Source organism: Xenopus laevis, chromosome 5S, assembly GCF_017654675.1.
Source record: "Xenopus laevis strain J_2021 chromosome 5S, Xenopus_laevis_v10.1, whole genome shotgun sequence".
Taxonomy (NCBI): domain Eukaryota; kingdom Metazoa; phylum Chordata; class Amphibia; order Anura; family Pipidae; genus Xenopus; species Xenopus laevis.
Genome location: NC_054380.1, coordinates 95,694,262 through 95,718,193, shown reverse-complemented (window position 1 = coordinate 95,718,193; position 23,932 = coordinate 95,694,262). Strand labels below are relative to the sequence as shown.

The window sequence follows — 23,932 nt, the reverse complement described above, 5'->3', positions numbered from 1 at the left end:
AGAAATGTCCACTTGCCTTTGACTTTATTCTACTCGATACTGTCAGGGAGCCGGGAGCTCCCTCCAGGGAGGTAGTCAGGATCGAGGAGGAAGCCCTCTTGAGGGAGCTAGGTCGCGGTGTCCAAAGGGTTAATCAAGGAGTAGTCAGAATCCAGGCAAAAGTTCACGGGCAGGCAGATAACAGTAAAGTCCAGGCAAAGGGTCAGGATAATAATCAGGAACAAGATTTCAGCTATAGCAGCTCACAGGGAACCCAGGATACACACAGGAAAAGTTTCCTATACTTGGGTGCCATTCTGGCGTCTTGGTAGCGTTTTTATATTTGAATTTGGCGCCATAGTGACATCATTGGCGTCCTTGCGCCGACGTCGGCGCGCTGACGTCATTGCGCCAGCGCCGCTACCCACGTGGCGGCCATGGGCGCCGCCATTTTGGGAGCGACGCCGGCAGGGGAGGACGTGCCACCCGGAGCTCCTGGAACTGCTCCGGGCGGCCATCGTGACAGATACAATTTATGTTTTACCAAACATCTTGCTTATATACCAACCAATGAAAAGACATGACGAAGATCTTCTGGGAGCATGAGGATGGGCATGTCACTCAAACTACAACCAAATCTCAAATGTTTAGAATATGGTGGGTAATATACATCACAAAATTGTTATGTTAGCTGAAACAGCATATTATAAACCTTATTAAACAGCATATACCCTCAATACATATACATTACAGGATGCAAATGCATAATGATCTTTTTTGCATCCATATTCAGGATTAGCATTGTTTTAGTACTGTTAGTATGCCATCTAGAGGAAGCTCGAGACAGAACAACTAGTTATTTTAATAGAACAAAATGGGATCATCTATTTATGACTATTCCTATAGTACATATTTCTCACCAAACTAGAGTTATCTAATGGCTCTTACCAATGGGCATTTTTAAAGGCATATGCACGAGAAAACACATATAAAATGCGTTTTTTACACAACTAAGTGCGTTTTTTTTTTCATCGCATATGCAACACGCAGCTCGATTGATAGCTGAACTTGTGGCAAGAATATCCAACGTGTCACATCTAAACTAACGTACTGAAACACAAATGGAGTAAAGCGCAACTCTGAACACTCATGAGTACAACAAGGCAGACTTTAATGAAATCAAATACCAAATGCGTTCTAGAAAGCAGAGGGGTGTAAATAGTGCACATAACATAAATTATAGGCTGGTCAGTTTCTAGTAATTCTTGTAGGGGTATTAAAAAAATCTTATTATAATAAAATTATATCTATCCATGTCCTGTAACAACCATGCTGGATACTATTAAAAAATGCTGGTTCTGACAAAAGTTTTTTTTTTAATATAGTAAAATGATTGATCTTATGATTACATTTATCTTTTTGTCTGTTTGAGTAAGGCCAGTTGGTTCATTACCTGAACATTAAATCACGAGGTATGGTGGACATATTTTACCCTCTAATGTCCCCCTGTGCTGCATAGTAATAAACATGAACAAACATTTCCTAAAAAGAAACACTACAGGTTCTTAATTGGAAGTTTTTACAAATGGCTGAGAAATATAATGCTGCTCTTATAATGATTGTAGAGAAAGAAAAGTATGCAAAACATAAATCATTTTTATGGCTATTCTTATTGTACTAACCTGCTTGTGTGGACATTTTGGTTAAGGGCATTCCTGCTGTTTTGCCATTGTTTTATGATTCATATTAGGGATGCACCGAATCCAGGATTTGGTTCGGGATTCAGCCAGGATTCTAGCATTTTCAGCAGGATTCGGATTTGGCCGAATCCTTCTGTCCGGCCGAACCAAATCCGAATCCTAATTTGCATATGCAAATGTTTTCCCCTTCCACCCCTAATTTGCATATGCAAATTAGGATCCGGTTCAGTATTCTGCGGAATCTTTCGTGAAGGATTCAGGGATTCGGCCGAATCCAAAATAGTGGATTCGGTGCATCCCTAATTCATAGGGCTGCCTGGGTCAAAACTGCCTGCTTGGTTTTCCAAATTAGGAAAACTGGGCAGGATTTCCTATAATTGATGCGGCAATCAGCCAATCAGTGATCCTGCGTCATAGCCCTGCCCTGATGTCACAGCCCCACCATGCCACATCACCACCCCGCCCATCACAGCCCCGCCCCCCTGCCAAGATACTATAGGGCAGAAAGGTGGCAACCCTAGTGCACACACATTCTGTATAGTATGATATATAGGTTTTATGGTCTCCTAGTTAGCTGCAGTTTGACTACTACATAATAGGTTTAGCCACAGATGTGGGACTGATCATGTGGACACATTCTGTATTATGTGTAAATCTTATGAGCAGCCACTCCTGAGTACTTTGTGCAAACAAAAGTGATCATTTATGCGGGGGCAATTTTAAAGAAGAACTAAACCCAAAAGTTAAAAAACCCTACCCCCCTACCTAGACCCCCCTCCCTCCCCCCTGAGCCTAGTAGCTACCCCAAGCAAATGCCCCTAACTCTTTACTTACCCCTCCGTGCAGATTCTGTCCAGCAGAGTTCACAGGTGCTATCTTCAGCTGTTTTGGTAGTCTTCTGAAAGAGTTTGGTGCTTCGTCAATTTTCATGAGTTTTGTCGTATACACAGTTGTTGAAAATTGCACCAAATGCGCATGCGCCTATATGCCGGTCTCGTTCTGAAGATTACCGAAGAGAAGAAGATGGCGCCCGTAAATTCCACTGGACAGAATCTGCACGGAGGGGTAAGTAGCTAGGTTGGGGAGGGAGGCGATAGGGGGGTCAATGTAGAGTAGGGAGGTAGGGTTTTTTTTTAACTTTTGGGTTGAATTGTCCTTTAAGGGATCATATTTTATTTATATAGCAGCAGCAAGCTTCACAATGCTTTACATACATTTATGACAGGGGTCTTTTGATGCTGTCCCCTTAACCTACCCATTTGCTTACCCCTTTCATATCAGAGTGGGTCATAGAGGGGCACAGCACTAGTACACAGAGCACAACTGCACACATATCACACGCATGTCACATCAGAAATGATGACACCCAGAATTAGAAAAGAGCAATTGGTCTGATTTGTGTCAAAGCACAAATATAATTGTGCAAATTGTAGCACATTGGATGCCATTGTATCAGGCACATCTAGTGTTGCACCTTTTAGCCCACAGCAAATAAGCAGGTAGCATTTACTGGTCAGCTGTTGCTTGGGTTACCCTATATATAATGGCAATGAATTACCATCAAATTAAGTGTGTCTCATCATAACATGCCTCATTGAAACAATTTATAACATGAGTGAAATAGTTAGAATCGATTCAACAGATGTGTCCGTTGCTGTTAACAAGCAAGATAATGAGGGAAATACAAATTGCAACAGTTAATGCCAGGATTTATCCAGAAGGCATGTTTAAACAAATAATATATTCAGTATGAGGGTTTAGAAATAAAGCAAGGCTGAAATGTACTTTTCAATAGAAAATACCTTCTGCTGCAGCTTATACAAATTTAGGACTTAAGTTGGGGAACATTTATCAACACTGGGCAAAGCACCAGGCAATAACTCACGGCAACCAATAAAAAAACTTAAACTACAAGGCAAAAATGACACTTATAATTAAGCAGCTTGTGTTAGTAGGCAACACCTGAAAACTCCCAATTCACACTAAAGGAAAAGCAAAGAAAATGCTTTGTATTTGAAAAAGAATCACATGATCAGTCGAATCAGTCTGCTGTCAGTCTTTTGAGAAAAGGGTTAAACAACATACTGAGGACAACATTTAACACAAGTAAGCAAAGCATACAGTTAGGTCCATACATATTTGGACAGAGACATATTTTTTCTAATTTTGGTTCTGTGCCTTACCCCACTGAATTTTAAATGAAACACCTCAGATGCAGTTGAACAACAGACTTTCAGCTTTAATTCAGTGGGTTGAACAAAAAGATTGCATGAAAATGTGAGGAACTGAAACCTTTTTTAACACAATCACTTCATTTCAGGGGCTCAAAAGTAATTGGACCAGGGGCTCAAAAGTAATTGGACACTGACTCACTGGACACTTTTTTCTCTGTCCAAATATTTATGTGCCTAACTAAGTGTTCGACCATTACTAAAGCTAAGCATACATAATATGGCCAGAGAGGAGGACCAAATCAAGCTGCTCTGATTGTTTAGCTCAGATGCAGCCTATGCACTTTGAAATTACAGCATCAAAGTCCTTGTCAAACAGTGTTCAGGGAACAAAGGCACCACTATTTTGGAAAATGAATGTGCACGACTAAAGTATATTTATCTGTGCATAAATGAATATTAGTGTTATATAGTGGTGCTATAGTTTACTGATTAGCTGACCTGTTTTGTTGAGTGCATTTTTCCTTATGCTTCTCAGACATTTTAGCCAAAAGCAAAAGTGTAGCTGACTTGTCGGTACCTGTACTATCAAGGTTAATATTACAGGTATGGGGTCCAGTATCCGGAAAACCCATTATCTGGAAAGCTCTAAATTATGGAAAGGCCGTCTCCCATAGACTCCATTTTAATCAAATAATCCAGATTTTAAAGAATGTTTTCTATAGTAATAAAAAAAAACATCTTCTACTTGATCTAAACTAAGATATAATTAATCCTTATTGGAAGCAAAATCAGCCTTCTGGGTTTATTTAATGTTTACATAATTTTTTAGTAGGCTTAAGATATGAAGATCCAAATAACAGAAAGATCTGTTATACGGACCCAGACTCCAGGGACCCGGTCGCGGTTCACCCTTCCTGCTATAACAGTTTTCTTTGGCTTCGGGACAAGCCCTCCGCTACTTGGATGCCGCCAGGTCTTAACGCGAGAGGCTCAAGGAGAGAGTTCTGAGCGAGTATGGGATAGTAGAACGAGAATTAGGAGCATAGTCAAAAGCCAGGCCAGGTCAATAACAGTTGGAAAACGTGGTACAAAAGTAGGAGGCAGAGGAATAGTCGCGGTCACAAGCCAGGTTAAACACACCAATATCGAAGTACAGGATCCAAGAGAGTAGTCAAACAAAGCAACGGTCAGGACAGGCAGGAATAGACAAGAACGCACCCAGGAACTAAGGAATAGACCTTTATGTTGGGCTGAGAAATATAGCCCAAGGCCCCTTTAAATATTTAAACTTTGCACCAAAAACTAGATGACATCACTTGCACGGCCATAAACCCGGAAGTGCATGGCCATGTGCGCCATAGGAGAAGAAGAAACACTAAAGTTAGAGCTGTGACGTCCCCGTCACCCCGCAGGGCTTCTCACACCCAGGTACCGAGCATTCTGGATAACAGGTCCCATACCTGTATTGTATTATGTTCCCTGTCCCATCCAAATAGTTAAATTGTAACAAAAATCTAAGGTCAATAGTACACAGGCCATATGACAAACCACTGGCAAAAAAATGTAAGGAATTACCATGAATTGCTTTTTTTTGATTGTTTGACAAAATAGCATTAGGAGGAGGCAGGGCAGCACAATGTCAAATGGTACTTACCATACCCCCCTCTATATTGCTCTACCTCTCTTAAAATGCCTGATCGAGTAAAGAAACGAATTCATAAAGAAATGTGCATTACCTTGCATTCTGCACTGTTGAATTGGCTCATCTTTAAAACTCATATATCCTGAAGGGGATCAGAAGCAATTGTATAGTGCGGCAGTCTGCATTCCCTCTTACAGATGCTCTCAAGCATCTAACTGCATAAAAGGAATTTATCTTATTGGAACAGAGTTTAATACAATGGCAGGCCCTTTAAACAAAAAAACAAAACAAGAAACAGAATCCTTTTAGTTTGCTCTTTTCAAGTATAAAATTACACAGAGACACACTCATTATTTTAGATTAGTATATAATCATCAACTAAGCAAACAGAGGTACACAGTCTAATTCCATATTTTCAATATTTACATATACATGCGGGTGTGTTTTGTATGTGAATGTCTAACTATAGACACCATATAAACATACTGTATAGTCTACACTAGTCAATAATTCGGTTTATGCTGGGATTATAGTGCAAAATGCACATTTTACTATATGTAATCAGTGCTCTGCAAGTATCTGCTGTCTTTTTGGCTAAAACAAATTCTTGGTATATCAATGAGTAAACAGGCATAATTCATTTTCTTATAGCACAGTGCTTCATTTAAATGCATTGCTTCATTTTTTATATTGCTTTACTAGCCATCAAGGTAATTATATTTCAGTCTGTGAAAAATAAAAATGGTTTGTTCTGAGTGCAGAAATGATTATGTTGAATTACAGGTTAAAGCATTACAACAATAATAATACAATAAAGTATAATCTGCTTTCCAATTTCTTTTCTATCCTAAGAAGCATTATGAGTATCAGGTTACGCGGTAGAAATGAATGATTTCCATAGAACAGTTTCTCAATTATGTGAGATTGCGGAGTCATTTATTTTTCAGGTGTTGAATTGAAACAATAATTCAGAGGGTGCGCTGTTCATATGTCTGATAAATCCTTGTGACAGGGCAGTAACATATACCGGCACTCAATGTAGTGCAGAACAGAAAATATTTTATAGGCAGACATCCAGTAACACATTGAGTTAATAAATATAAGGTACATCAACAATATTTAGCTTTAGTTTTTTTTTTCAATATTTTTTTTTTTTTAACATTTTTGTAAAATATATGACAATTACAATGAAAGAACAATAGGCTTTAAATGACAGAAAAACATTCAATATAAAAAAAAACCAGTACAAGCTAAAATATAAAACAGGAGAAACTGATTTCACTTGAGCAAATGAAAGGTCTCCTATTATAAGAAGACACAGAATAAAATACAGAACAGTCTACAGGCCCATATTGTGGTGAATAGTGATGGGCGAATTCATTCGCCAGGTGCGAATTTGCTACGTCCAAAGAAAACGGCCGCCGGCGTAAAAAACGAGACGCCGGCGCCGACGCCGACACATTTTTCGGCGAAGCGAAACGGCGCAAATTCGCCCATCACTAGTGGTGAAAAAGACAAGACCCAATCACCACAGACATTTCTAAATGAGTATTACTACTACTATACTATACTTATTCCCAATCTACCCAATCTTCATCCTTAAAATAATATTCTTTGTCTCCATTAGTGGTTACCATGGCAACAAACTACACTAGGCTCAGGGGAAGGAAGACATTTACATTGAACATCCTGCCATTATGTCTCTTGAATGAACAGCACGTGAATAAAGGAAAAGAATCTTCTGAAATGACAAAACAAGCTTGTGAGATTGTGATCCAGTGCAGTTTTTTAGTTGTTAATGGCAAGATGCAATTCTGAGTGTGAGTTTCCATAGAAGCTAAAACCAAGTGCTCCCACACAAAAGTACCAACAATAGAAACAGAATAAAAAAAAGTTGTCACATTTTCCATATTCACTGGATGGAACAAGACTGAATTAAGTCAGTCAATAACTGGTGGTTGGTAGTGACAGCAACTTCTATTTAGGATAATGTAGCTCTTACAATCTCCTGATTATGACCAACAAAGGTCAAAGGCCAAAAGGAAGTAACCTTCCTGTAAGAATGTATAGTAACGTACTAAAAATAAACTAGAATATAGTAAATGTAAAACTTTTTTTTACAAACCTTTAAAACCAACCCCTTTCCTTTAACTGAAGGATTGTCAATCTGTGATTTTCCATATGTGAAATACAAAGAGAACCCTATTTGCAGGAAAACTGGAAACTCTCTTCTTTTTCAATTAACTGAAATAAAATTGCCACTATACTACTTCTCTTGAAAGAAATTCCAATTTAAAGCAGAAAAATGCTTAATGTGTAATAAGCTGAATTTATGATGCAGGACGGAAATATAAAGCAATATCACTACCGCAGGCTCTGGAAACACAAAGTTTCAGATTCTCAGGTGAAACTTCTACATGGATTAAGATAAAAAACCCAGCCTTTACTGGCTTTGAGAAGCAGCAAGATGACTTGAAATGCTAAATAATCTCTAATTCAACTGATGTAGCAGAAAAGTTTTGAGGCCAATGAGCTAAAAATCCTAAAGCAGACACATTTTTCATCTAACGCCCTTAATCAAAAATATAATATAAAAGAAGTATATAAACAACAGTGGAGTAAAAATGATGTCCCTTGTAAAATGACTGGCCAAGGTCCCATACATTTTATCCCTTCAGCTACAGAAAAAAAAGCGCGTTGAGCTCTTCTTGCAGCAAAGGAATGGAGTGCAATTAGAACAATTTTACACATATATAACTATCTACATTTCATTGCACATTAATTTGTTAAATGCCCATTGAGTTACAATGAAAAAATATTGGTTGTATATCATACGGTCTATGAGCAAACACAGTATTGGGTTCTTGAGCTTTTTCAGTTTCCTACAGCAATATACAACACAGTTGCATGCTTTAAACCATTGCTTAGATTTCTTCCAATTAATATATTTAAGAAGTTCGTGTAAACTATGACAAATGTAAGTCTTCCCAGATATATATCCATAGAAATATTCAACTGTCCTTAAATTCTTTGGTAAGGCAGCTCATTTATTATGCACAAAAGATTTTGTTTAAATCAACTCTAATCTGATTGTGATTCATACACAATCACACAGAAAATTCTAAAAGTATATTCAAGGAATACACTATTTTGGATGGTGTAATTTATGGAAAGGAACCATTCATATATCACAGAGTATGGGGCAAGTTTATTATGAATCATAGGTGGGAATCCAGATTAAACTGCTGGAAATCCTTCCATTTTATTATTTAACACATTGACCCCCCTATCAAAGCTGTGCCAATTTGCCTGAACCTGTTTCACTGTTGAGAAATCAAACATGTGAATTTCTGATGATGGTCAGTACACTATGCTGCTCAGCATACTTACTTATCCAATACCTGACACAAATTTCATGCATTAACAATTCAGACAATTAATTATATAAAGTGTCTCTATAATAAAGTATTTGATTGCTCATTGACCTATAATTTAAAACATTATTACACATGAAATGCTTCAGCTGCAAGGCTGTAAATATTACCTTACAGTTCCAATATCTGCCGTAAAAATTGTGCATTTAACAAGCAAAAATGTACCTAAATAAGCCACCTAGACCTCCCATAAAAAGCATGAAGTAAATAGAGAACCAAAACAAATTAACATTATTGATAAATGATAAAATATCATTATTCACAAAAATGTTTAAATTAAATCAAAGAAAGCCCTTTAATCCTTTGAAGTCTCTTTAAATGTGTAAAAAGATCTGAAGTTCTGTGCACTTACGTGGTCATTGGACTCTTCGTGACTTGTGCTGGCCTTATAGTTGAGGTGGTGTTAGCTCTTATGTTATTTTTTTTAATCATGGGTGTTAGTTGATTTTATCTTACAAGAGCTGAACATAAAATATGTATAACTGTAGAGCATCTCTTTTGCATGTATTGTGAGATCTCTGTTCTAACACAAATTTCTTTTAGATTCTCAATCTTTGCCTACCAGCACTTGTAAAAATGGCTTAGAAACATACAAGTAATGCCACGCCAGTATTAAAGTAATGATGCATCTCTAACCAACCATAAGCCCAGGACACAGCAAATCCTTGGGCATACCACAAGTACCTCCGGTTGCAACATGCTTACAGAGCTAAGGGTTTAAACACAAGCCAAAAACAAACAAAAAATTAAATAACCATAGTTGACACAGGCCATTTTACTACATGTATCCCAAGTTTTCCATTTCACTGCGGTATCGCTGCTCAGAAACTTTGCTTTTGTGCTGCTTTGTCTCTAGGTGCTGCCGAAACTCCAGTTCTTCACTGGCTCCTGCGTTGCACATTGAACAGTAAAATTGGCCACTGGGAGTGACACACATGGCTAGGTCTCTGGGAATTCTCTGTCGAGAACGAGGATTGAAATATGGACCTAAAACAAGAATTTAAAAAAAAATCTACTGTAATCTGGTGCTGTTTCGAGGCATTCAGGTTATAGAAATAAGAAGGCATAGAATAAATAACCAATATAACTATGAAGAAAACTATTTCGGTAAATACGATTTCATACAAATACAAATGCTTCTTCACTGGATGTTAATAGTGGAAATAGAACACAGAAGCAGTCTTTGCTTGTGATAAAGTTTCCTTAATAGAGCACCAATAAGTGAGAAAAGACAAAACCGAGTAAGTAAACCTTGGCCTTTAGTGTCAAAGATGTTAGTGGGACTTAGTGAAAAGCGGTTATGATCCATGTGCCCCTCTCCCCATCAAGTCACTTATTGGTTACTGTCTGTTACACAATCAGTGGAATCCAAGAGAGCAGTGTTCTGCTGGGTGTGGGTTAAGGTTTTCCTGACCCGCACATCGCTAGACCATAGTGTATTTGATGTCATAGTAACATGGAGCTCCACTGGGGCTGGGATTGATGTGATATATAATCTCGAAATGTGACATATAGGATAAGGGAGACCCCCGTCTTATATTGTAGGCAATAATGAATAAAATATGGTGCTGGTTTTACTTCTGGCTAAAAATAAATTTTGTCTTTAAAAAAGCCCTCTATAGATCTGCTACAGTGACTGTCGAAGTTCAAATGAGGGGTGGGTTGGTGTGTCCTAACATCCTTGCCAGAATCACAATAGGAAGGGGACAGCCAATAACAGTACTGCAGTCACTCAAACAAATACAAGCTTCAGTTCCCCATCAGGTGAGCCTAGCTGCTGATTGGTTCCAGTCTTACAGTGCAGTGAGCTGAGTGCCATCAGCTCCCCTGTGCAGCCTGAATAAGGAGGCAGCAGTGAAACTATTAGGGTTTTTGAATAAACGTTTTTATTTTAAAGAGTGTAATGCAGTGACACATCCTTGTTTTTGAAACAATATGTCTCCTTTATTGAAAAATATCATAACTACATGAATAAAGGATAATAATAAGGCAAACTAAAGAATTAACTGATGATAGACGGTCATGTTTCCATGATCCTCTGAAAGACACACATTTTCGACTCAACTCACAGAGTACAAATTTGGAACAAATTAGCCATTATCCTATAATCCGTTTTCTTCCACATCAAGGTCTGTGAGTCATTCAGTTTAGATTTGTTGCTAACAATGTTGTTGTGTCTGTGAGGTAATCATGGGAGTACAAACATCTGTCTATTAATCGGACACCTATTTTAAATGAAAGGAAATTGGGCAGCAGGCTAAAGTATGGGTTAGAAAAAGATTGAGTTCTGTATGTAGAGCAGTGCCCATTTCGAAGTTAGCATTAAAATACCAAATACCTTTTCATAAAGGAGAACTACACCATAAAAATGAATAAGGCCAGAAATCCCATATTTTATATGCTGAACTTAATCTTAAATGTTCAGCATATCTATAGTAGATGATCCAGGCATTCAAAGTTGTCACAGGAGTTTCCGATCTTGGATTTGGACATGGGTGTCTGTGACATGCACATGCTGTTCTCTGAGCAGCTGTTGAAAAGTGAAGATTAGGGGTTGTTGCAAATCATCAAGCAGAAAATAAGGTTTGCCTGTCATACAATTTGATGCTACATTGCTGATTATTCAATTCTGATGCTAATTGTTTTGGTTTCTGAGCTGCCATGTTTCAATAATCTGAATAATTTACTAATAACCCTTATATTGTGACATTTATATAGTATATATAAATATATATATATATATATATATATATATATATATATATATATATATATATATATATATTTATATATATATATATATATTGTATTGTACATCAGTCCCTAAGCTAAGAAACTGACAGCAGAGCATGTGCAGTGAATCAGTAGAAAAGAAGATGGGGGGCTACTGGGCCATATTAGTAGGCACAGATTTTTACTGCTAAAGGACTATGATTCCCATGGGCTGCTATAGAAGTCCAAAACATAATGTACAGCATTTTAGCCTTACTTCAGCTTTAGATATCCTTTAATTCTAATACAATATCCACAGCACAATAAAATATCTTAAGCAATAAAAACACATTTTTATAAAGTTATAGTCGCAAATTAATTATTTCTGGAAATGCAATTCTGAATGCAACATAATGTTAAGGAAAGGAAGACAAACAAAAGCCAGATATCCCTATACAGAAAGAAAGTGTACATCATCCAAGACCAAATAAAGGCAAGATTAAAAAATGTAATTTGCTCACAGATGCAGATTCTACATTTACAAAAGAATAGAGAAAACCAATTTACAGTGTCTGAAATAACCACTCAACAATGCGTGTTACTGTTCCAAAAAAACAGTCACTTCTCAATAAAAGCTTGCCACTGCAGTTTCTCTGTTTTATACTGGCATGGAGATTGTTCAAGCTGGACAAAACTTGGCATTCTGTTTTATAATGTAATTATTTTGATATTCCATTTAAATTTAAATATCTACCATAAAACTACACTTGGTTGTATATTTGGCAGATGCAAGAGGATTAGGCAAATGTATTAATTAGTGCAAGCCTGGTTTAGGAAACCCTTTAATGTCTAAATTAAATAGGGCCTGAAGAATATAAAGATGTGTAGTAGCTAGAATTCTGGTAGAATATTATACATAATAATTTTAATATTTGAATACATGTAACATTTTAATATAAACTGAATATGTAAGGTACCTGTACTGTTCTGAACTGTGCAGGAATTTTTTCTCATTGGCATCACCTTATGCTCATTTCCATCTTTTCGAGTTTTTCTCTTACATTCAGTTGAATCCCTAAAATCAGAGAAGGGCAAAAATATATAAACAATACAGACAGCTCACATACATTATTGGAAGAGGAGTGTCTTGTGATGGTCAGATGACTCTTCTCAGTTCACTGATAAAGCTGTAATTGGGTGCAGTGCTGTCAAATTGGAAACTTAAATCTCCTAGTGTATGGCCATCTTTAGTTATATCACAAACGGATTTATAGAAATCCTGCTGTTTAAGTAAACAATGACACTACTAATACACGGATAGCCCATTGATTGGTTTGTATATATTTTGGTTGATTAACTTTGGTGAGAATAACAAGCAATAGATTGCCAAAAACTGATAATTTTAAGGGGCCACACAAGCACAAATGATCGTAGTCTAATATCCAAATGAGCAGATTATTGCCACTGGCCAATGATTCTTATGTTATCGTATAAGCGCAAGGAAACCCAATTAAGTGTATAAACACACAAAATGCAATCATCACCTGAATTAATCTACCCAAGTGAACACAAACTCTCTGCTTCCCCTGCTTCAATCCTCAATTAAATGAACACCCGCATGAGACGCTGAACCCATTTGCTACCTGAACCGGACCCTAACTCGGCAAGTGTCCCTAAATACATAGGCCCTTGCCCCACCCCCTCTGTGATGTCATCTTTGAAAGGCAAAGCCTGGAGGTGGAAGAGGGGCACAGTGGGGTCGGGGTGGGTGCGCACCAACAGAAGTTGTGTGACAGGTCGGGCCGACCCACACATAACTAGAACATATACCTAATAATATGTAGTATGTATACATAGCAGACCGTGCTAATTTATCCATAAACTTTGTGCTGTTTGCTATAATGGCTAGTAACCATAATAAGAAGGAACTTTAAATTACTTAAAAAGTAATTTAATAAACATGAAAACAATAAAAAAAAAGCTAAGCAACATGCAGGCTCTCCAATGGCTCATACATATAAATATACATATATAAATAAATAAAACCTTTCAACAGAATGTTGAATGATCAGTAGAAATGTTGAGTGATGTTACTTAGATAATCTACCTACATAAAACAGTTTGCAGGTGTTTCTGCTAGGCGTAATCTTTTTGCATGGTTCTTTCCTTGATAGTGAGCTTGGGCTACAACTGGGGAGCTGAAAGAGGCATCACACAGTTTGCAGTAGTCATTCTTAGTGGCAAGAATCACACGCCCACCTGCTTTTGTCGAGGAAGTCTGAAAGAGAAGAAAATAGCATTTAACATATAATGATGAAAATCTGACAATCAATGCTACCAACTAACAAAATGTTTCAGAACTGCATGGTTTCAAAAATTTGACACATCTTCACTGTTACTGTAGAGCTGTTACTGTAGAGCTCACAAAAGGCATTGTTTCTGAAATAATCAAGTTACTTCACTATTCCTCTCTCAGCATCTGTTTCTCTTCATTCTGTCTTCTTGCAGAAGTTGAGGTCAGATGAATGATCCAATATATCTTATAGGGGGCTCCTTTCCTAGCTGATGTATTAGAGCTTACTTAGATAACTGATTCCAGTACAAACAAAATCTAACAAAATAACTGCCTTTTGCACAAATTCTGCATGTAGAGAGACAAGATTTCTGGTGATTTTAACGAGTGAGCTCTAATACATCTGTTAGGAAAGGGAGCCCCCTTTTAATTGATTGTATTTAGAACGTTTCTCATTTCAGGATGATGAAGCTTATATTAAATTTTCATTTTCACAATAGTTCCCCTTTAAGACAGTCAAACATCACCCAAATACAACACTCAACAACACTAGTGTGAAGACATCCTGGACTTAAAGGAAAAGATGTAGAAGGATGCCCTAGCTTAAGTACCCAACTATCTCTAGTAGGGATAGATATATACAGATCAAATTTCTTTATAGAGTGCAGCTCACCCCACAAAGATTAACTAGGATTTACCAAGGGGTGTCAGACCAGTGTCCCAAGTGTTTTAATGCAATGGGTACCTTCTTTCACATCTTTTGGAAATGCCCAATAATAAAGGGATTTTGGCAAGAGGTACTCAACTATGCTGAAACGGCCATAGCACTCACTAATATACATTCATCCAGCCTTTGTCTTTTTGCAAAGAGCCCACCTCTGAAATTGTTCTACTATGCAAAAAAAAATATGTCACAATAAGGATACCAGATACCACCTATTATATGCAGATGTTCATATTTCCAGGAAATAGAGGTATACTTGAAAAGTTCTGATGGCCAACTTGATAAGATTCGAACCTGTTATGTCTTATTCTTGACTTCTCACTAATTTATATTTGATTTGTACTTGACAATTGTTTATTTTTGTTTACAAGTAATTACAAATTGTTTACAATTTTGTTACATCTAATTATTTAGCAATTTTAAGGCAAATAAAAACATTATTGATAAAAAGAGGCAATATTGCTACACAATGGGACCACCTGCGTTGAACTTTTGGAAGAAACAGATTAATGAATCCTGATTAATGAATCCTTACCAAAACAGAAACTTGTATACCAGGCCTGTGGGTGCCCTTGAGCACTTGAGAAAGGGTTTTGATCCCCTGAAACGTTGTGCAGAGATCTGAATAAATCATAAAAATTCAGCACATTTTGTTTGGTGAGTGCCATCTGATTTCTCTTTGTTATTGCTACATGTATGGAACTGAAGAGCAGCAAAGTTCCCAGATAGAGCACCACAGTATTTAACCCATGGAGGTAGGATTCTATTGAAGTCTGTGGGTGCCCTGATAAACTTGAAGCCATCTGAGGACCATGGCTAGAGGTGAATTTCTCACATGCATAGCTGATGAAGTAGCAATATCTATGTAACACTCTGAACCATATTAGCTTCCCCCAGCTACCCTCCTCTTCTTCCTTCTTTCTCATCCTTCTTTCCCCGTTTCCCCTTTCTTATTTAAGGGGGCTATCCCCCCCCTCTGTGTTGTTAAAATTGAAATGCAAAATAAAAACATATATAAAAATATATATAAATATTACAAGCAATCAGAATATGAGTGATGTGAAAGTATGCACACACACACATGTAACCATGGGTAAAAGACCAGAAAATGTGTGAAAAAGTGTGTGCCAGAATATTTTAAGGCCTTTCCAACCATATTTGATAAGTGTAATGTTTCTTTTTATTTCTGGTCAATGAATGCAACAATTATGTTAAATTCTTACATTCAGTGATGATACAGCTGGGGGCGAAGTTATCTCCAGAGTGTGACTCATTCTTGATGATGCAGGACAGCTACTCGATGCACTGTAATTGCGAAGCTTCTTGTTGTGATTTTTGCCCTAGAATATAAAAATAGGGATAGGCAAGGACTGAAAGAATTTGAAATGAGAGAGCAAGTTATGGACAATATAATGTTTTGGTTACACTGGAATCTTGAACTGCCTTTGTAAGTGGAATGGAAAACAGTTAATAATACTGGAATATACAACAAAGAATATTGTGTTTTAAAAATGGTTAAAAGAAATGAAGGGAATTGTTATGTTTTGGTAGCCGAGGATGAGTATAACAGTGCTTTATTAGCAGGCTAATGCAGGCCTTACACAACAGTAAGCTTTCACTTTTAAGCTGACAGGAAGTATGCACAGTATAAGTCTGAGCACAATGACATCTACAGGCCATTTGTATAAACACCACAGGAATAGTGCAAAGAATGATGGAAACCTTTCCCAAATTCACATGAAAGGGTAGATGAGGAAAAGCATAATCACAAATACAAGTCATTCAATTTTACAACTCCAGTTTTACATATGATGCCGACACTACTAAAGCAATGGTAGCACCATATTCCTTATAATAGGATAATTCTGAGATATTCTGTTAGTTTTGCTTGAAGTGTTGGTTTAGCTCACAGTGACAAGGCATGCTTCCTCCTGCTGTGGTTTCTGTCATCTCTAGTGAACCTAGTTGGACTGTGGACATGACAATCTGTTTTTAATGGATATCTGCAAGTCTCACCTCAGGCAAGAGGCACTGTCCTCTGATGAATGCTGGATTTTGACTGTAAGAGCTGAGTATTACCCATATTAAGATTTAATATAAATAGAAGCATAAAGGCTGAAAAGAAACCTGACCTGATAGCTAAACAAAATATCTGAAAATTTTAATTTTACCATCAGACTCCCAGGGCAGAAAACCAGTTATTAAAAATCTATTAAATGGTTTGTAATATGTGTAATCCACTCTGACATCCATGGAATAAAAAGTGAAAAGTATGCTGCAGGTCAAATCGCATATAGCAATCAGTAAGCAGGTCGCATTTACTGTTTAAAGAAAAAAACTTATTGTTTGCTATGGGTTACTTTACCTGGGCAGACTTTTGCTTTTTGTTTTACATTTGGGGGGTCTTTCTTGCTGTGTCTCCTGAGCGGTCACAATGATGTTGGAGTAAGGGCATAATGCCACTGTTGGAAAAAAAGTGGCTAAAGGAATAAAAACACAGGAATAACATATTTTAAAATCAGTTTTGTAGCCAATTATGAAATTTAAATTAAGCAACAGCTCCCCTTTAAAGAATAAGTACGCCTTTTATTTAAAGATCCCCTAACATTACGCTAAACAGCACCCAGAATAACATACTTTTCTCCCTGCGTTCAGATTTATTTTGTTTCTCTATTACAACCAGTTAGACTGTAGCGCTTTATTTTTTTGACTAGTGTGAATAATTTGCAAGGAATTTTGAAAATAAAACTTAAAATTATTTCACCAAAAATCAAAATGGGAAATCCTCAAGAATTCCCAACAGCTTGATTCATTCACCATTTATTAAAACATTCCTGAATTTCCTGAAGTTTTTAACAAATTGATGCATTTATGATGATCAATACCCGTGCCAGTTTGGCACAATGGGCTTGACTGGTTTGAACCAGCGCTGAGCATTACCACACTAAATTCTTATTTCCCAATGCTTATCACATGTGGTCAGAAAGAAAAAATGCAGCTTAAAGCATAAAAAAAAATCGAAACAAAAGGAAAGGTTAAATCAGGTGCCAAATGTTAGATACCCCTCACTGATTATAATCACTTACCTCCTATTAGCAGAAAATTGGGATTATAATAAAAAGCCAAGATAGTGTTGGATTGTTGGGAACACTGAGCCTAGCAACCAAAAACAGATGTATTATGAAGCTAGATTCCTATTGCTATTCATTTTGTAATCACTTTTCTTCTGTTCACGCCTTCACCTTTTCATCTTCTGCCTGTCATTTAAACCAGTAACTGGTTCTTAAATTAGGTGGTTACCCTAGAAACCAGGTAACAGATTAAAAGTAGAGAGATGCAGAGCAAAAAGTAAAATATTTACCTGCTAACAATAACAAAATACACTAAATAGAGGAGTAAAACGTAGAACCACAGAAATATATTTTAGAATGCAATATAAAGTGTCTTCAAATGGATACTAAAGCATCAGTTTATAACAATTCATAATAATCTATAACCATCTGCCATTAATGCTGCAATATAATTAGCAACAAAATTGAAGGGGAACTATCTTGAAAATGAAAATGTAATATAAGCTTCCTTATTGTGAAGTAAGAAAATGTTTAAATACAATTAAAAATTCTGCATTGTTTCTGAAATAATCAAGTTTATATTCACTATTCCTTTCTCAGCATCTGTTTTCTCTCTCTTCCTGTCTTCATTCATGCAGCAGTTGGGTGTCAGATGAATGATCCAATATATCTTATGGCTGGGCTCCCTTTCCTGGCAGATGTTTTAGAGTTCACTCAAGTAACTGATTCCAGCACAACAAAATCTAACAAAATAACTGCCTTTGCACAAATTCTACATGTAAAGAGACAGGATTTCTGGCGATTTTAATAGAGTGAGCTCTTATTGGATCATTCATCTGACACCCAACTGAATGAAGACAGAATGAGGAGAAACAGATGCAGAGAAGATAAACTTGATTATTTCAGAAACTGTCCAGAATTTTTAATTGGCTGTATTTAGAAAGTTTCTTAGTTCAGTATGCTGAAGCAAATATTCCATTTTCATTTTTGCGATAGTTCCCCTTTAACACAGCTGCCATATCTGTCACAAATCTATAAAGCTGGGTGACTGTGATGCCACAACCATACATGAATGAGCTTTACAGACTGCTAGTTTCGATCCAGTTCAATTAAGAAAACTTACACAGCTTTATTGCCATTCATGTCAAAGGACCTCGGCATTAGAGGAGAACTAAACCCTAAAAATTAATATGGCTAGAAATGCCACATTCTATAAATTGATCTTACTGCACCAGCCTAAAGTTTCAGCTTCTCAATAGCAACAATGATCCAGGACTTCAAGCTTGTAACAGGTGGTCACCATCTTGGAAAGTGTCTGTGACACTCATATGCTCAGTGGGCTCTGAGCAGCTGTTGAGAAGCTAAGCTTAGGGGTCGTTGCAAATTATCAAGCAAAAAATGTCTGTAATATAAGCAGATGCTACACACCTGAGTATTAATTCCTGATGCTAGTTGCACTGATGTATGTGCTGCCATGTAGTAATTAAATTACTAATCAGCCTTATATTGTGATCTTTATATTCTGGGTACTGTATAATTTGAGTTGGTCCCTAAGCTCAGTAAGTGACAGCAGCACAGAACAAGTGTAGTGAATCAGCAGAAAAAAAGATGGGGAGCTACTGGGACATCTTTGGAGTCACAGATCTTTACTGATAAAGGGCTGTGGTTGCCATGGGCTGGTACAGAAGCCCAAAACATAGTGTACAACATTTCTAGCTACTTCTTTAGTTATGCTTCAGTTATCCTTTACAAGGGATTGTTCACTGCATTGTTTTTAGAATGTGCATAAACTAATTTCTGTGTTTCAATTTTGACCATTTTTCTAAAAGTAAAGTTTAATGTTCCTGTCTCTTGTGTTTCAGTTCGCCAACTCAGTAATCCATGGAGAGTCTCTGAAGGCAGTTGAGGGAGATTAGTTTCCCCTAAGAAGAGGAGCTTTGTCGCCGGGCGACTAATCTTCCCGAATCTAACCGCGTGTCTCTGCCCTAAAAACATCGTCTCTACAAACAAACGGTTAAATACATACTGTACAAATGTTTGTGCTTTTTTTTGTAAAATTAACAAGTCATGTTAGAGGCATATTTATTAAGATGCTTACAAACAGAATATTTGTGTTTTCAGATAAACAGCTGTGGTTGTGGTTTGTGCTATCTCAGCAAAATATATTCAATTTAAAGCTGGATAGTGTTTGTGGCTGCTCTGACTTTAAGCTAGAAATTGTAGAAATTTACTGTTCCCATGGTACAACAGTATAAAGCTTGATTTTGTAGGCAAAACTTACTGATTTGAGGATTTCTGGATTTCAAAGACTGATATCAAATTGTTGCTGCTTAATCACTATTTTTCTTTTAAAGTTGTCTATGCCATTATTTTCATTATTTATTTATGCTATTTTTCCTGTTTTTTCTGCAAAAAACTGGTGATTCAAATCAACAAATTAAATATTTTCTCTAGCACAAATGCTATTTATGCCACCGCTTTATTAACAGCTAGCGAACTCTATTATATATGTGTCTTTGATTGTGTGTTTATAAATATACACAGATATCCAGAACATATGGATCAACAAAAATTGCACCTGAGGAAGGGGTTCTGACCCCGAAAGCTTGTGCACTCAATAAATCTGCATATGAATTAAGGCATTGCCTGGACATTTTGGTGTGCTCCTTCCCACTTCATATATCCAGAACATATGGCCATGAATAATAGTCCTAGCATGCTTTAAACACGTCTTCCTCCTGAAGATATTTTTATGAAATAGCTCAGAAAATAAACCATTTTTTCCTCTTTTTCCTCACCTGATAGTGAGCTTGAGCCTGCTGTGCTGAGTTCAGAGTAACGTTACACAGCTTGCAGGACAGATGCTTACAAAGATCTTCCAGTGAGGGATCTTGTTCCAAAAACTTTGCAAATTCTTCATCCTGAGTAACTTCTAAGGAGGTCAAATGGGAAGTATTAACAGGACTCCTCTGAGACTGAATGGCAGTAGGGATCATGATTTGCCTTTCGCCTATTCCCAAGGTGGAAGGACAAGCAGAGCACTCTGGATGCGGTGGAGGGCTGGCATGTTGCAGCACAATCATTTGCCAAGAAAGTTTCTGGAACTTTGCCACTAAAACAAGGACAGATCAGGTGGCCACAAATGTTTTGAGCTGTGAATGCGATCTGACCTACAAATAAAGTATAAAAAAAAACAGGTTTTAATTACTTTTTATTTCAACATTCTGCCATGTTGCCAGGTTGCAGCTTTTGTGACTAAGTGTATGTGCACTTAGTAGTACAACCATCTCTCCTTTGGAGGTCTAACTTTGGCCAGGATTGTCAAGAATCCAAATATGATCCAAATATAGAAAAATATCTGTATATTCCCAAGAATACCAAGGACAAAAAGAATTGTTCACGCTAAATCTCACTATAATTTACTTAAAAGCTTGGCTTTCTGGTACATTTAAGAGAGCAAATAAGCATTCTGCCCAGCCCCCCCCCCCTAAATGTCATCCAGGTTGAGCCTCCCAATGACACTGCCCCAATTCTCCTCAGGGGGTCATCCCCACTGTTTCAGAAGTGTTGGCTTATAAGTATTTATATAATGCTACAAATGTGGACAGAAAACATTTTTAAGGGGTTGTTCACCATCAAAAACATTTTTTCAGTTCAGTTGGTTTCAGATAGTTCACCAGAAATAGATTTTTTTCCAATTACTTTCTGCTTTTTTAATTGTTTTAAATTGATACATTTAGTTGACACTTTTGTTATTTTTGTCTCTGCTGAGCAGAATCCCTGAGTTGCTAATACTCCAGAGATACAGATGAGAAATGTATCAACTAAATGTAGCAAATTGTAACAGTTCAGATGCTCCAGGATCACTGAGCTGCCAGACTGAAACACTAGAGACAGGAACATTAACGTTAAAAAACAAAAAGATTGAAAACTTGGGCAGTCAATGAGGGAAGACTGACCCCTGTTAATATTAACATATTTTCTCAAAAAGCAGACATAAGGATGAATGCAAGATTAGAAACGGCTACGAATACTTGGTGGTTGTAATTACACCTAATATAATATCCTGTTACTCATGGCAGTTCGAGGATGCTGGGAGTTAAATAGGAATAATACAACTTACACTGTTTGACTGAGAATAAATGCAGCCTACAACCTTCACTGAAACTGCTTTATAATGTTGCATTTGAATCTTTGCAAGCATCCAGCTACATAATGCTAAGCCAAACCTACCTGCTACCCCCACCTGACCCAACCTGCTAACCCCACCTGACCCAACCTGCTAACCCCTCCTGACCCAACCTGCTAACCCCACCTGACCCAACCTGCTAACCCCACCTGACCCAACCTGCTAACCCCACCTGACCCAACCTGCTAACCCCCCTGACCCAACCTGCTAACCCCACCTGACCCAACCTGCTAACCCCTCCTGACCCAACCTGCTAACCCCTCCTGACCCAACCTGCTAACCCCTCCTAACCCAACCTGCTAACCCCTCCTGACTCAACCTGCTAACCCCTCCTGACCCAACCTGCTACCACCACCTGACCAACCTGCTAACCCCTCCTGACCAAACCTGCTAACCCCTCCTGACTCAACCTGCTAACCCCTCCTGACTCAACCTGCTAACCCCTCCTGACTCAACCTGCTAACCCCTCCTGACCCAACCTGCTAACCCCTCCTGACCCAACCTGCTAACCCCTCCTGACCAAACCTGCTAACCCCTCCTAACCAAACCTGCTAACCCCTCCTGACTCAACCTGCTAACCCCTCCTGACCCAACCTGCTACCACCACCTGACCAACCTGCTAACCCCTCCTGACCAAACCTGCTAACCCCTCCTGACTCAACCTGCTAAGCCCTCCTGACTCAACCTGCTAAGCCCTCCTGACTCAACCTGCTAACCCCTCCTGACTCAACCTGCTACCACCACCTGACCCGACCCGCTAACCCCTCCTGACCCAACCTGCTACCACCACCTGACCAACCTGCTAACCCCTCCTGACCAAACCTGCTAACCCCTCCTGACTCAACCTGCTAAGCCCTCCTGACTCAACCTGCTAACCCCTCCTGACTCAACCTGCTACCACCACCTGACCCGACCCGCTAACCCCTCCTGACCCAACCTGCTACCACCACCTGACCAACCTGCTAACCCCTCCTGACCAAACCTGCTAACCCCTCCTGACTCAACCTGCTAAGCCCTCCTGACTCAACCTGCTAACCCCTCCTGACTCAACCTGCTACCACCACCTGACCCGACCCGCTAACCCCTCCTGACCCGACCCGCTACCGCTAACACCACCTGACCCGACCCGCTAACCCCTCCTGACCCGACCCGCTACCGCTACCATCACCTGACCCGACCCGCTAACCCCTCCTGACAATATGACTCAACCATTGAACCCAACTTGCTAACACTGCCTTCTCCTACCTGGAATGCATCAGAAACGTTCATGCCGCCTAATAGTCCCCACGATCCAGACACCAAAAATCCCCCAATCCCGGATCGTTGATTACACGTCCCGCAACAACACCACTAATGTCCAGCTCTTTGGCTCCAGATTGACAGCTGAATCCCGACAACACAAGTCTCATCTCGCGAGACTACGGCGTCAGCTACATGTATATAAATACAGCGCGTACTCGCCTTTTTGGCGTGGGAAACTAGACGCGGTTACTTTAGTATAACACAATATGTTAGTGTCACTGGGAAGTCTATGGAGGGCACGCAAGTTTCCGTTCGCTTTGCTTCCTCTCTGCCCACAGCTCCTACTTTTGAAGAAGAAAATTGTATTTTTAGTGCTAGTTGTCGTGTCGGGCAATACTGGCCACAACTAAGGGTTTTTTATGCTTTTTAGAACTTCTACTTGTGTCAGTGAAGAAAGAGAAAAACACACTTTAATTTCTTTATGGCTATATCATCATCATCATCATCATCAGTGTCTCTGCTCTTAATATTTAACCAAGTGTACAATTCAGGATTTTGGCTTTTGTAGTTCCCAGGCATTTTGTTCTATACAGTCACCTTTGTGACCTCCCTTTTCCCTACAAATACACTATTGCAAGATGGAATTGAAAGGCTGCAGCTCCTTCATCTGGCACAGTGATAAACACACCAACTTGCTTACTAGCAGTACAACAGATTCTCCAAATGGAATGCTTTTGGAGAATCTATAAAATGGACTGATGCCAGACACTGC

General features: G+C 38.4%; 1 protein-coding gene across 1 annotated transcript; it reads right to left on the bottom strand.

Moving 5' to 3' along the window:
- Positions 1 to 5,845: 5,845 nt before the first annotated feature.
- On the bottom strand, positions 5,846 to 23,338 carry zmat3.S (zinc finger matrin-type 3 S homeolog). The gene is made up of 6 exons (XM_018265693.2): positions 23,164 to 23,338; positions 20,528 to 20,899; positions 15,882 to 15,998; positions 13,753 to 13,919; positions 12,619 to 12,716; positions 5,846 to 9,916 (listed from the first exon to the last, which is right to left on the bottom strand). The coding sequence occupies exons 2-6, from the start codon at positions 20,810 to 20,812 to the stop codon at positions 9,708 to 9,710; spliced, it is 876 nt and encodes a 291-aa protein (XP_018121182.1). The 5' UTR covers positions 20,813 to 20,899; positions 23,164 to 23,338; the 3' UTR covers positions 5,846 to 9,707.
- Between the last annotated feature and the right edge of the window lie 594 nt (positions 23,339 to 23,932).

Excerpts from the sequence above, each read along its gene's own strand:
- zmat3.S (XM_018265693.2), bottom strand. The coding sequence starts at position 20,812 with ATGATTGTGCTGCAACATGCCAGCCCTCCACCGCATCCAGAGTGCTCT. Across the intron at positions 15,999-20,527 it reads AGGCTCAAGCTCACTATCAG|GGCAAAAATCACAACAAGAA; the intron begins GTGAGGAAAAAG and ends TTTATATTCTAG. Across the intron at positions 9,917-12,618 it reads CACAGTTCAGAACAGTACAG|GTCCATATTTCAATCCTCGT; the intron begins GTACCTTACATA and ends TTCTTGTTTTAG.